This window comes from Nothobranchius furzeri, chromosome 12 (assembly GCF_043380555.1).
Source record: "Nothobranchius furzeri strain GRZ-AD chromosome 12, NfurGRZ-RIMD1, whole genome shotgun sequence".
Taxonomy (NCBI): Eukaryota; Metazoa; Chordata; class Actinopteri; order Cyprinodontiformes; family Nothobranchiidae; genus Nothobranchius; species Nothobranchius furzeri.
This window is the reverse complement of record NC_091752.1, coordinates 45,372,032-45,384,649: the sequence shown is the minus strand read 5'-3', so window position 1 is coordinate 45,384,649 and position 12,618 is coordinate 45,372,032. Positions and strand designations below refer to the sequence as shown.

Below are 12,618 nucleotides of genomic sequence, written 5' to 3'. Positions count from 1 at the left end.
CGATCAATACAACCTTTTTGTTTTAGTTAAAATGGTCTAATTTATCCATCAATATCTGGGAACAACTGGTGGACCAATTAGAGCTCGGTATGAGGCTTAAATAATCTCACTCATGTCGCCATGACAACTGCATACATCTGGAGTCCAAAAACTTTAAACTTAACATAAAACTCAAACATAAAGATGGTTTATTAATAAAGTTTGTTATGATCCTCTTTTCTAAAAGATGACCAGTTTTCTATAAACTTCTCAGAATAACCTCCTGAGGAGGCTGAGGTCCTTCAGTGTTATTTCCCATCTGCTAAAATCCTTTTATCACTCTGCTGTAGTCTGTTGGGGTGCAGGCAACTCTGACCGAGACAAGAAGAGACTGAACAAGCTAGTTAACAAAGCTAGCTCAGTTCTGAGCTGTCCACTGGATTCAGCTGAGATGTGAGAAAGGAGGATGGTGGGGAAGATAGCCTCCATATTAAAAAAACCATCCCACCCACTGCATTCCACTATGGAGACCATGGACAGCTCCTTCTGAGGCAGACCGAGACATTCCAGATGTAAAACACATTCATCCCCTCTGCAGTAAGTGTATAACCCCTCAGTTAACTGGTACTGGCATTATCCTGGTACACAATAACATCAATACAATATTCAATATGTGTGCAATACTAGATTTGCATAGTATGTGTGTCCCTTACAGTATGCAGGACAGTTATGGAACCCACGTTTTTCATTTTGTTCATGGGTTATAGCGGTCGAAGGTTACAATACTAGCTTACTGCCTATGTGTATAAATACATGTACCTTTGTTATTATTTTTCTTCTAATTCTTCCCTTAAGTGCTGGTGCTGCTGTAACAAGTGGGATCACTGTGAAATCAATAACAAATATTCTATTAAAACTTGTAATTATTTTTCTCATTTCAGGATGAAACTCGTGAACTGATCAGCTGCTTAGATGAGTTTAATCAGCTAAACCCAGTGATCCATGAGAACTGCCCTGACTCTGAGCCTGTTATTTTGTTTCTGTGGTCCCGACTTGTCCGTGTGATCGGAGTCACGGGTCCGCTGGCCTCCTCACACGTCAGGACCTCTCGCTTTGTCCTTCTCACCCTCACAGCAAAGCAGGTGAGAGCATAACAGTGGTGGACCATTAACCCAAAAGCTACGTGGTTCTGAGGGACAAAATGACAACCCAACGCTGCCACAACCATCATGTCTGTGATGTAAGCGGGTCAGAAGCTGATGCTGGAGCCAATGAGCTGACTGAATTTCAGAAACCCGAAGCTCTGTCTTAGAGCTGAAAAAGTTCTCCTCTGTTCCCGTTTTGTTCAGATCAGCAAACAAGTGTCACCATCAGTGATAACCTGAGTAAGAAATGTTTAACTAATGGAACAAAGACATCCAAACCGACCCAACGTGTATGCTAACATGAGGAAGGCTAAAAGATCTCAACAAGCAACACATCATGCTGGGTTCTGAACATCTAAAGCTCTGCAGGCCTCACGTCTTACCTCAGATTTTAAATGATGTTACATCAGTTATCTGTTTGACCCTTCATGTAGATGATGGGGTTAGGGTTAACCCTAACCCTCACAGTGGGAGGAGTCTCTGAGAACTTGGTTGTTGATTTAAAATCTCTTTAAAAAACTTCAAGTTTACTTCTTAGCTTTTAAACCAGCTTTAGAGAATTATAAAAACTTTTAAAAATCATTTGTCAGTTATTGTTTTCTTGATTTTTATTGTTTCGTCCTTTGATGGTTTCTGTTTTAAATGGACTTGAAACAGGAAGTGGCCATCCGACCACAGCGACACTGACGAATAGCTAGCTTTGGAACAAACTGCTAGCATATTTCCAGTATTTAAACTCTTTCTGATCAAAAACACAGCAAACCCGTTGGAACGCTGCGCTGGTGTTTCTAAGCCCTTCAGTTTAGCACATGCAAACATATGAATAGGTACGCTACAGGACGATCGTGTGCTGCCGACATCTCACATTCCACCAAACTCCTCCTGGTCATCCTAAAGACTTCTGGGTAAACATCTTGTTGATTCATGAGAAAGAAGCAGAGCCACCTGGAGTCCAATCTCACACCAAAACATCACCATTGCAACAGTCAGACATGGTGGTGGTAGTGTGATGGTCTGGGGCTGCTCTGCTGCTGCTCCAAGACCTTCTGTAACTAATGCAACCCTGGGCTGTGTCCAAATCCAGGGGCTGCATCCTTCCAACGATACGTGTTAGGGCCAATTACGTCTCAGCAAAGCGTTAAGGTTGTGCACATTGGAAGGATGTTCTAAATGTCTTAGCTTCCCAAAAGATTAAAGACGGGTCGGGTGTGTCCTCACTGGCAAAGGCAGGAAGGTTATCCCAGGACACATAGAGAGTCGAGTTAAAACGTAGGTATGTTAAAACCTGGTCCTGTTCCTAGGCTTTATTCCTTTGCTTAGATGTTTTTTTATTATATATTTTTGCTGCTTGTATGTATTACTGCTAAGTTCTGTTTAACGCTGTCACGGTTGCTAGGTGACAGATTACATGCTGAGGATAGGGCGGGAAAAAATAGACTGTCCAAATTCACAGCCACAAACCTCTGGCCATAGCTGCCTGTGCAGGACGCGTCCTCACAAGGATGATGAATTTAGTCACAAGAACTCGCGGATGGAAAACCAGTCCGATGTGGCTGAATTCAGACGATTCTACAAAAAGAAACAGCTCCGTGTGACTACAGTCAAATCTTTTAATTCCAGCATAGCTTTAATCCCATGAACCCTCATCTCAGCCCACAAGATGCCCATCGTTGGTGTGGTTCCCCCGATAAAGGAGTCGAGTTTGACAGGCTTTCAACAGAAAACTAACATCAGAGTGAAACAAATGATAATAAATCACATCCAACCCACTGGTTTGTGTTTTGGGTTGAAAACAACAGCAGCAGTTTTATCGTAACCCAGGAGCTGAGGCTGGAATAAGATGGCCCACCTTACACTTTCAACAACAGACTTGTTTTACTTAGAATTTTTTCCTATGAATTTACTGTGCTGTTTAAAACCACCTGTACAAAATAAACGAGCCGCACAGAATTCTCCTAAAGAAGCTCGTCTCATTTGTGATTAATGAGGGAAATGTTTAAATAAAGTTTTACACAAATTCTTCTTCTAATCCGACTAATTGTGAATAAATGTTTAGAGTCAGAGTCCGCTCGGCTCCTGATGCTTTCCTACGGTAAAAATACATTTTGCTGCCTGAAGCGAGTCTTCCTGCAGGGAGGGCGTTGCTCCCAGTATTAGTTCTGCTGCCCGACCCAGGAGCAGGCTGGCTCCACTAGGGTCAATACTGCCTGTTCTGTGGTGCTGTAGGGTTGCCAGTTCCAAACCGGAGCGGGGCCGCTGAGCCTCCAAATGCAGTTTTGTAGCTCTGAGAGGAAGGAAGTCCCAGTCCATACCCAGCTCCCAGACCCTGGACACCCAGTCCCATCCCTGTCCTAGGCTGCACCAGACCCTGCCCCAGCATCCCTGCGTACGGCGCCGCTCCGTAGGACAGACCCGGTCCTCCATAAGGCCGATGGGCAGGGGGACCCGGAGCGGGCAGCACCACCGGCTGAATGTTCCTCCCTGGAGTGTCGAAGGAGAACTCAGGAGGAGGGCTGCTGGGTTTGGAGGGGGTGGAGGTGAGTGGGTCAAACTCTCCTTTTCCTGAGGGGAACAGAACTGGAGGGAATGAGGAGGAGGAGAAGGAGGTGTAGCCTTCAGGAGGAACCAGAGGAGGTGCAGCAGATGGGGAGGTCAGGGCGCTGGTGAGAAGAGGTCTGGTCCAGTCGTCTTTGAAGATCTGAACCGTCAGCGTGGAGACGAGTGGCAGCAGCCGGTTGGTGACGTGAGCCAGAACCAGCTGCTCGTTGGCGTCACGGCGGATCCGAACGTGGGCAGAACCAGCCTGAAACAGAGCCACACGTGGAACCTTTAGAGACAACAAGGCCAAAATGGCTTTCGACAACCCCCCAAGGCCCTTTACAACACAATAATTGATTACACACACACACACACACACACACACACACACACACACACACACACACACACACACACACACACACACACACACACACACACACACACACACACACAGAGCAAAAGGAAGAGACACCTGAACAGAAGTGAGGAGCATGAATTAATGCTCTCAAGCCCGTAACACACTTCTGATTAAAGCCAGGATATTAATCCCACAGACCGACCAAGTTCTGCTTTAACTCAACAGGAATCCTTAATGTAGCCGTTCAGATAAAAGCTGAGAAAGAACAACTGTAATCTGATTACCAACGTGGGTCAAAAGCTCAACACTGGTAAATGTTTCTGTTTCCTACCAGAAGAGCAGATTATAATCAACCTTTATCTTCTAAACCTGACCTTAAACAACCCCAGGGACGTCTGTGCTCCCGGTTTTCCTGTCCTGGTGGGACCATGGAGACGAGGAAGAGGCAGAACCTCACACAGAAGCACAGAGCAAGCCCGGAGCGCCGAGTGCAGTCAGAGGGTCAAATCGGTTTGGACAGCTGCTCGGCTCGCAGTGGGCCAACAACCAACGCCTGGGTAAGTGCAGCAGCATCATCACACACGGCGACAGGCCGGGGCATCCATAACACACACAAACCACAAAAACGGCAGCAGGGTAAACAAAAGTAAACAAAGAGCGCTGCTCCCCCGCAGGCTGCAGGGGGAACTGCAGCTTCTCCCAGCAGATTCATGTGGAGCTAAAACAAAGCTTTCCTCCTCCTGTGTGATCGGAGGTCTTCATCATGACTGGATGCGTATCCAACTAAGATTTGTCAAGTTGGTGTGTATAAAACTAAATGCTCTGAAATGAGTAACTTGGTCATACATCTTCTTTTATTTTATAACTCATGTTCTCACTTCCTGTAAATATAATAATCGGCTACAGTTTACTACACAGGCCGCTGCTGTCAGCCCTACACATCCCCACTGAGGGCCAATAAAGCAGGTTTCTAGTCTTAACTGAGCAGAAACAAATACAACGTCACACCGATTATCACCGTTTACTAGAAGAAACTCCTGTATCTATGAAATTGAACCCGTGTCTGCAGAAGAAGAAACAATTTTTATTTAGCATCTCTTAAGATAAAAACCATGAGGTGCTTCACAAGAACAAAAACAGATAAAATAAATATATAAAATGATTTCAACGTCATAAAAAGGGGAAATTGAAAAATGTAAACTATTGATGCAACGATACCACTTTTTTTTCTAACCGATACATGGATCCGAGTACTCGCCGATACTGATTACTTCTACCACACAAAAAAAAAAGGCAATGAGTTGGAATTCAGGTTTTATTTTCTTCTCTGCTTTCAACAGGAAAAGACTGTGAGGTAGATAAAAAATAAAATAGATGAACCCTTAATTTTCTAACGTTTTGCTCATTTGAGCACAGAAAATGCACTAAGGTCATATACGGGTTAATAGAAATGATAAAAAAACTAAAACATTAGGTCAACAGAAATGACAAGTTACAGTGGCGCCACACCCAGGCAGCTGCACTGGTATCGTTCCTGGTGTCAGTTAACTTTTACTGATACCAATACTGGTAATTTATCGGTATCGGCCCGGTATCGGTCATCCCTAATCTAAAAATTGAAAAATGAATAAGAAAACAGTCATAAGGGTTTCAGAAAAAGGCAGAACTGACAGCATAAAGAGAAGCTAGTGAGGAAGAAGAAGATGAAGAGGAAATCACACCAAGGCTTGAACAAGTGAGTCTTCAGCTGCTTTTAAAAGGAGACCACTGAGTCCTCTGATCTCAGGCTCAGGGGGAGAGAGGTCCAGAGTCTGGGGGCCACAGCAGCAAATGATCTGTCACCTTTGGTCTTTAGCCTGGTGCTGCACAATAGGGCTGTCGCGGTTGAGGAATTCCCCCTGCGGTGATTCAGGGTGGCTTAATATTGCGGTTTGCGATATTATTGCAGCACTTTTTTTTATTGCAGTACTATCTAAACATAATGTTTACACATTTAAAAAAGGTTAAACATTGCCGTGCCTTCTTTAATAACACTTTACTGAATGCAGATCAAAGGGCAGTAACAACAAAACAACAAAATTCAGGAGGTTAAACTTTTAAATGCAAATTTGGCTGCAGCATCTAACAAATAAGAAACAAGTCCCCATTTTGTTTAGTTGTTTAAAATCAAGCATAAAAAATTACATGTACCGGGTGCGCGCGCGCCGGGGGGCGGGCGCACTATCATTTCACTTTCACACACACGAATGACGGTGATTTATAGCTCGGTCACGTCCTTGTTACCCACAAGGAAAACCAGCATGTTAACCATATACGGTTTGAGAGAGGACCTGAGAGGGGTGGCAACATTTCCAGCAACACTGAAAACCCTCTCAGATGGAGCGCTCGTTGCACTAACGCACACGTACCTGCGTGCGACTCTGGCGAGAAAGGGAATCTCTCCCGGTTGTTGCTCCACCATGTCAGGGGGGTTTCTTTAGGGTGGATGCATTCCTCCTGCAGGTAGCGAGTGAGCTCCAGCTCGGCTCAAACTCTCTTCGGGACGGTTGCAGAAGCAGTGCTTGTCCGGGACTTCAGCAGGTCTCCGAGCGTTTATTATTATTTTTTGCCGCTGGTGGCAGCTCTGTCTCGGCTAAGGACTCTGGCTGCGCAGCAGCTGACGTACTGAAAACCAAAGTGCTCCCAAAAGGAGCTAAGTAACGTTTCGTTTTGATACCAGTGCAGCCATCCTTCTCAACATGCATCATTGAGTTGAACCAAGTTCAGTAATCGCGGTGGCCCATGATGCAGCGCGGTGGGCTTCTTCATATTGCGATATTTCATTTTTGCGGTTACCGCGACAGCCCTACTGCACAACCAGTAGGCTTTGATCACTGGACCTCAGGGACCTGCTGGGGGTGTAGGGACTAAGAAGTTCACAAATGTATGATGGTGCTTGTCCATGTAAGGCCCTATAGACCAGAGACATGAGGGTCTCTGGACCTCTGACACATAGGAGGTCTGATCCCTGGAGATGGATGCTCTGGTCTGATAAAGGATGAAGAGGTGGGAATGTGATGAAGGACAGAGGAAGAAGAAAATCACATTTGCACTGTGACTGTCTCCAGAAGGACGTGAGGTTATTAATATTCTAACAGGGTTTATTTTTCTTACATGAGACTAGTGTGGGAATGTATTAGATATAAATTAGATAGTTTACGTATATTAGATGCTGCCTCTGTCAGTGTGTCCCAGGGCAGCTGTGGCTACATCGTAGCTCATCACCATCGGTGTGTGAATGGATGAATGATACACTGTAGTGTAAAGCGCTTTAGAGTCATACTCTGAGAGGCGCTATACAAGTGTGGGTCATTTTATCATATATTAGATAGAAAAGACGTCTGTACTGGGGGGTGTTCACTGGGGTTAGTAGTCAAACCGGTTAATCCCTGTAACCCTACACAAGACACAATCAATAACAAACAGGAAGACGACGTACCAGAGATCCAAATCCAACAGTCCAGAAGTGCTCATTGCGAACCTCCAGAACTCCGTCCAGGGTGGACACCTGATAGGACACAAAGGCAGAATGTCTCGGTCTGACCCCTTCTTCAAACATCACCTGTTTGTCCTCACCTCTCGGAGGAGTTTGTCCAGCTGTCCAATCACGTGAGAGGGCGTGGTCTGTGCACGACAAACACAAAGACACGTCAATCTTCACACCATGTCAACATGAGGGTCAAAGGTCAGCACTCAGCTCACCTGCAGCAGAACTTTACCGCTGTACACACTCATCGGGTACATGGTGCCGAACGTCATGAGGGCAATGGCAACAGCCGAAGCCGTGTCCACTGCGTTGTAGTTACTGCACGCAGGCACACACACACACACACACGTAAAGCAGAGATAACAGGGAGTGTGTCATTAATTTGCATCAACATGTATCAGTTAGGTGAGTCAAACTGGGCCGATAATAACCACCGATATTTGTTCCTGTCTGGCTACCATTTGTCTTCAATGGTGTGGTGGCAGGCGCGCACGCACACACACACACACACACACACACGCACGCGCACGCACACACACACACACACACACACACACACACACACACACACAATGTATCTATCTGCTAGAATGCTCTTTATCGGTGCATCGCTGGTTTAAATGTCAGAGGGCACCTTTACAGGTAAATACAGATGTAACTAAGACGTTTAGACCGCATCATTACAACAAATCAGCATCTCCGGCATGGGAGCAGGATCTCTGCGCCCTAATCCTTACTTGATTTCTATCAGCATGTAGGTGATGCTGAGTGACAGGGCTCCTGCCAGGTTAATCAGGACGAACGGGTTCATCCGGGGCAGCAGGATGCTGCTGAGGCCTGGAACGATGCCACACAAACTACACACACACACACACACACACACACACACACACACACACACACACACACACACACACACACACACACACACACACACACACACACACACACGCACACACACACACACACCTCCAGCTTTAAAACAAGTAGAAAAAGGATAATAAATGTTTATCAGAAGCCTTTAACAGTAAAACAATAATGAAACACTAATGGTGGACAACAGTTTAAACACTAAAACTAAAATATCAGAAGTGGCTTTAAAACGAGCATTGGTCCTCTCAGGAGCTACAACTTTAGTGGATTATTTAGGGATGAATAAAAGCACTTCAGGACTGAATTGGTGAATTATTGAACACCATCTTCCAGGTTCGGCCCGTTAATCCAAACAGTTCACCGCTCAGCAATAAATCACTTCCTGTGTTTGTAAACCGGGACAAATCAATTAAACCAGTAACAGTCCAATAAAAACAATCTGGAAATCAGAATTAAAGTCATGTTAAAGTCAAAAACTCTGATTTAGGGGCTGCACAGAGTAGCAGTTGGTTAGCGCTGTTGCCTTGCAGCAAGAAGGTCCTGGGTTTGAATCCAAGCCAGGGGTCTTTCTGCATGGAGTCTGCATGTTCCCTGTAGCCCTGCGATGGACTGGTAACTTGTCCAGGGTGTACCCCGCCTGTTAGCCCGGAGGCTGCTGGAGATAGCCACCAGCCCCCCGCAGCCCTGCGAGGATGAGCGGGTACAGGCAGTGGATGGATGCAAACAGATTTATTACATGCAGATGATAAAGCTTTTGTTATTGTTTTGATTTGTTTTTGGAACAAATATTTGATGTATTTTTTTATCATTTCTAATCAAAAAGTGGACTTTTCCCCTCCTGTTTAATTTGTAAATTCTGTGATTTATTGTCTGAAACAAATAAAACATGTGACTGATTGCTGGAGAAAATAAGGACGTGTCCTTTTCTTCTTTGGAACCTTAAAAACAAGTGATTTACTTTAGCTGTTCGATTAAGAAACTGAACTAAAGAAAGACTCCGAGAACAGAGCTGTGACTCAAACTAAAGAGGGTCTGTCCCTGATGTCTCTTCCAGACTCTTAGCTCTGTCTGTTCAGATGAAATCTTCATTTTTGTCCCTGCTGAATGGTTTCCAGAGGACAACCTGTGGAACTAGTACTGGTTGGGAGTTTTGCTGAAAGGCACTTCAGCAGAATCCAGTGTTTGAATGAGATCTGACAGCAGGACGAGGACGGGTTTAGTGACAGCAGCTGGATCTGAAAGTCCGGCCTGATTTTATCTGTTAGATTAAACAGAATTATTTTATCCACAGGTTCTGGTCCAGAAACAACCTCAGAGCTCTGTAGACACCTTCTGGAAGACTTTACTGGCCTGACCAGTAAAATAAACCCACACAGATTACCTATCTCCTGCTGTTCTGCGCGCGCACGCACGCACACACACACACACACACACACACACACACACACACACACACACACACACACACACACACACACACACACACACACACACACACACACACACACACACACACACACACACACACACACACACACACACACACACACACACACACACACACACACAGGGACTTCTATCTACAGCGGGATGTGAAAGTTTGGGCAGCCTGGTTAATCTTCATGATTTTCCTTTATAAATGGTTGGTTGTTATGATAAAACTTGAGTTAAATATAATAATAATAATAATAATAATAATAATATGAGTTATGTTGTAGATCGTTGGTGCTGACCTGTGGGGTGACTCTCACCATTCTTCACTTCTGTTTATCAGAGATCTTCCTTGGTCTGCCACTTGGAGCCTTAGCTTGAACTGTGCCTGTGGTCCCCCATTTCCTCACTATGTTCCTAACTGTGGAACCAGACAGCTGAAATCTCTGAGACAGCTTTCTGGATCCTTCCTCTAAACCATGATGGAGAACAGCTTTTGTTTTCAGCTCATGTGAAACGTTTTAGACCCCATGTTGCTGCTCTTCAGAGAACATTCAAAGAGGAGGGAAACTTACAACTGGCCCCTTAAACACTCTTTCTCATAACTGGATTCACCTGTGTGTGGAGGTCAAAGGTCACTGAGCTTACCAAACTAATGTCGAGTTCCAACAATTAGTTCTAAATGTTTTGGAATCAATAAAATGACAACAGCGCTAATGTTTAAACAACTATTGCTTATTTCTGTAAATCCCATAAACGTGGTTTCACTCCTCAGACATCCCCGTGTGTCTCCTGTTTGAACTTTATCATAACAACCAAGGATTTATACAGGAAAACCACACCCGCCGTATATCTGCTTTTTACCAACATATTAATTTGTCTGTATTATCTTTATTTAGGTGGTTATCTAGATTTTTATTATTACTTTGCCTAAAAAGAGTGCAGGGAAAACCAATCAAGACAACTCCAGGTGCAGTATGGATGTCCAACTCAGCCCGGTGCTCCAGGAATGGAACACGGCTCAGGGTCAGCGAAAGCATCTCAGGGGCCGATAAGCACCAAGTGTCAGATTAAATCTCTGATGACTCAAATGCCGGAGCTGAGGGGCGTCCTCAGTCGAAGGCGTTGAACACTGTCACAAACACGAAGTCAAGCTCTCAGACAGGAGCTGTAGGGGGGTCCAGATCACACAATGTTTAAAAACAAAACGTTGAATTAAATCAAACGGGTTGCACAAGCGGGGGCTGGGCCAGAAGAAACCAAGAGGTTTTAGCGGTTTCAGGCCAACAAAGACATCAGAGATCAAGAAGGTTCAGATCTTCTAACCACAGCTGGTCCTGAAGCTGAGAAATGCAAGACACATTTTAAATAACATCAACACATTCAGAACCAAAATACATTGAGTTTAACTTTAGGAAACAAGTGGGCAATAGGAATGGACAATACAGCCTAATGGGCTCCACACACGGGAGGCGACATCGCCTCTCCTCCATTCATTTTCAATGAGACAAGCGCGACAAAGCGATAATCGTGAGTCTCCCTCCTACCAAGTGAAAAGCGAAAAACGTGCGTGTGAAATTTTGCGCTCATGCACGTGTCGTGCACAGGCGACCCAGTGACGCGATCCCAGAAAGTTGAAATATTTTCAACTTTTCATCGCTGTCGCTCAGACGAGGACCAATCAACAGAGGTTTCATTCACTGACCACTGAGCGGACAGGATGCTCCGTACATCTCCGAGCAAACATGGAGGAGAAGTTGATTATTATTAAGTTTTATATAGTAGAATCAGAAGTAAGATTTCACATACCTCTAGCAGCACCTTGTGAAACATCATATCTACCACTTTATTAACTCTGAACCGCTTAAATAACCTTAATTCCCTCCAACCTGACACAGCCAAACAAAACAACGGAAGTTTCGATTTCGTCATGGAACAGAACACGTAGACGGCTTTGCCACTGGCCGCTGCCGCAGATCGCCTCCCGTGTGTCAGGTAATAAAAGCGACGGCGACAAATTTCGCTGACCGCGGTCATTTGTCGCCTCCCGTGTGTCGAGCCCCTGAAAGCCTTAATCACAATAAATTCTGAAGCATGTGCAGTAATGATATTTATCACGATATATTATTTTCTGAAACCATGGTCTTGAGTCAGAAAAGGGCAGAATGCCTTCTTCGGGTCAGGGATGAGGTCCTGCCCCAAGTGGAGGAGTTTAAGTATCTCTGGGTCTTGTTCATGAATGAGGGAAAATGGAGCGTGAGATCGATAGGCAGATTGGTGCTGCGTCTGCAGTGATGCGGGTGTTGTACCGGTCTGTCATGGTGAAGACAGAGCTCATATAATTGTCGAGATGAGTCGTAAGCTTGGAACTTTGACAGAGATTCAGACTGGCACAGAAGGTGGATTCGATCAAGGAGAAAGTGGACGGATCAGCACGGATTGGGATAGATTAATTACGCCATTATTGGATTTAGAGGGGTTGAGGACCAACAACAAGTCACCCCCAAATCACATTTTTTTTGCTGATAAACTATATAAAGGAGTGTCTAATCATGCTACAGACACGTGTAGTCAATCATTTGGCAGTTCAGTGCATCTTGGTTAAAATTTAGATATTCTGCCTAAAACTGTCGGTGTTGCGCAATGTCAGGGAAAAATTCTGCACTGTATTTGAATTTAAATCTGCCACCGCTATTGGCTAAGAGGTATGCTATGATGTCATCTGGTACATTATGATGTCATAATGCCATTGTGAGCCTGTGTGT

The 12,618-nt window shown here is 44.8% G+C and overlaps 1 protein-coding gene across 1 annotated transcript in view; it reads right to left on the bottom strand.

The window, feature by feature from the left end:
* Window positions 1-2,720: 2,720 nt before the first annotated feature.
* The window catches only part of slc30a6 (solute carrier family 30 member 6), a 158,357-nt gene continuing 148,459 nt past the window's right edge, over window positions 2,721-12,618 (bottom strand). The window contains exons 11-15 of the mRNA XM_054738519.2: window positions 8,287-8,406; window positions 7,765-7,867; window positions 7,639-7,686; window positions 7,502-7,570; window positions 2,721-3,927 (exon numbers count right to left, since the gene is read on the bottom strand). Coding sequence (XP_054594494.2) covers window positions 3,322-3,927; window positions 7,502-7,570; window positions 7,639-7,686; window positions 7,765-7,867; window positions 8,287-8,406 — 946 coding nt within the window. The 3' untranslated portion in view covers window positions 2,721-3,321. The remainder of the gene's footprint in view (window positions 3,928-7,501; window positions 7,571-7,638; window positions 7,687-7,764; window positions 7,868-8,286; window positions 8,407-12,618) is intronic.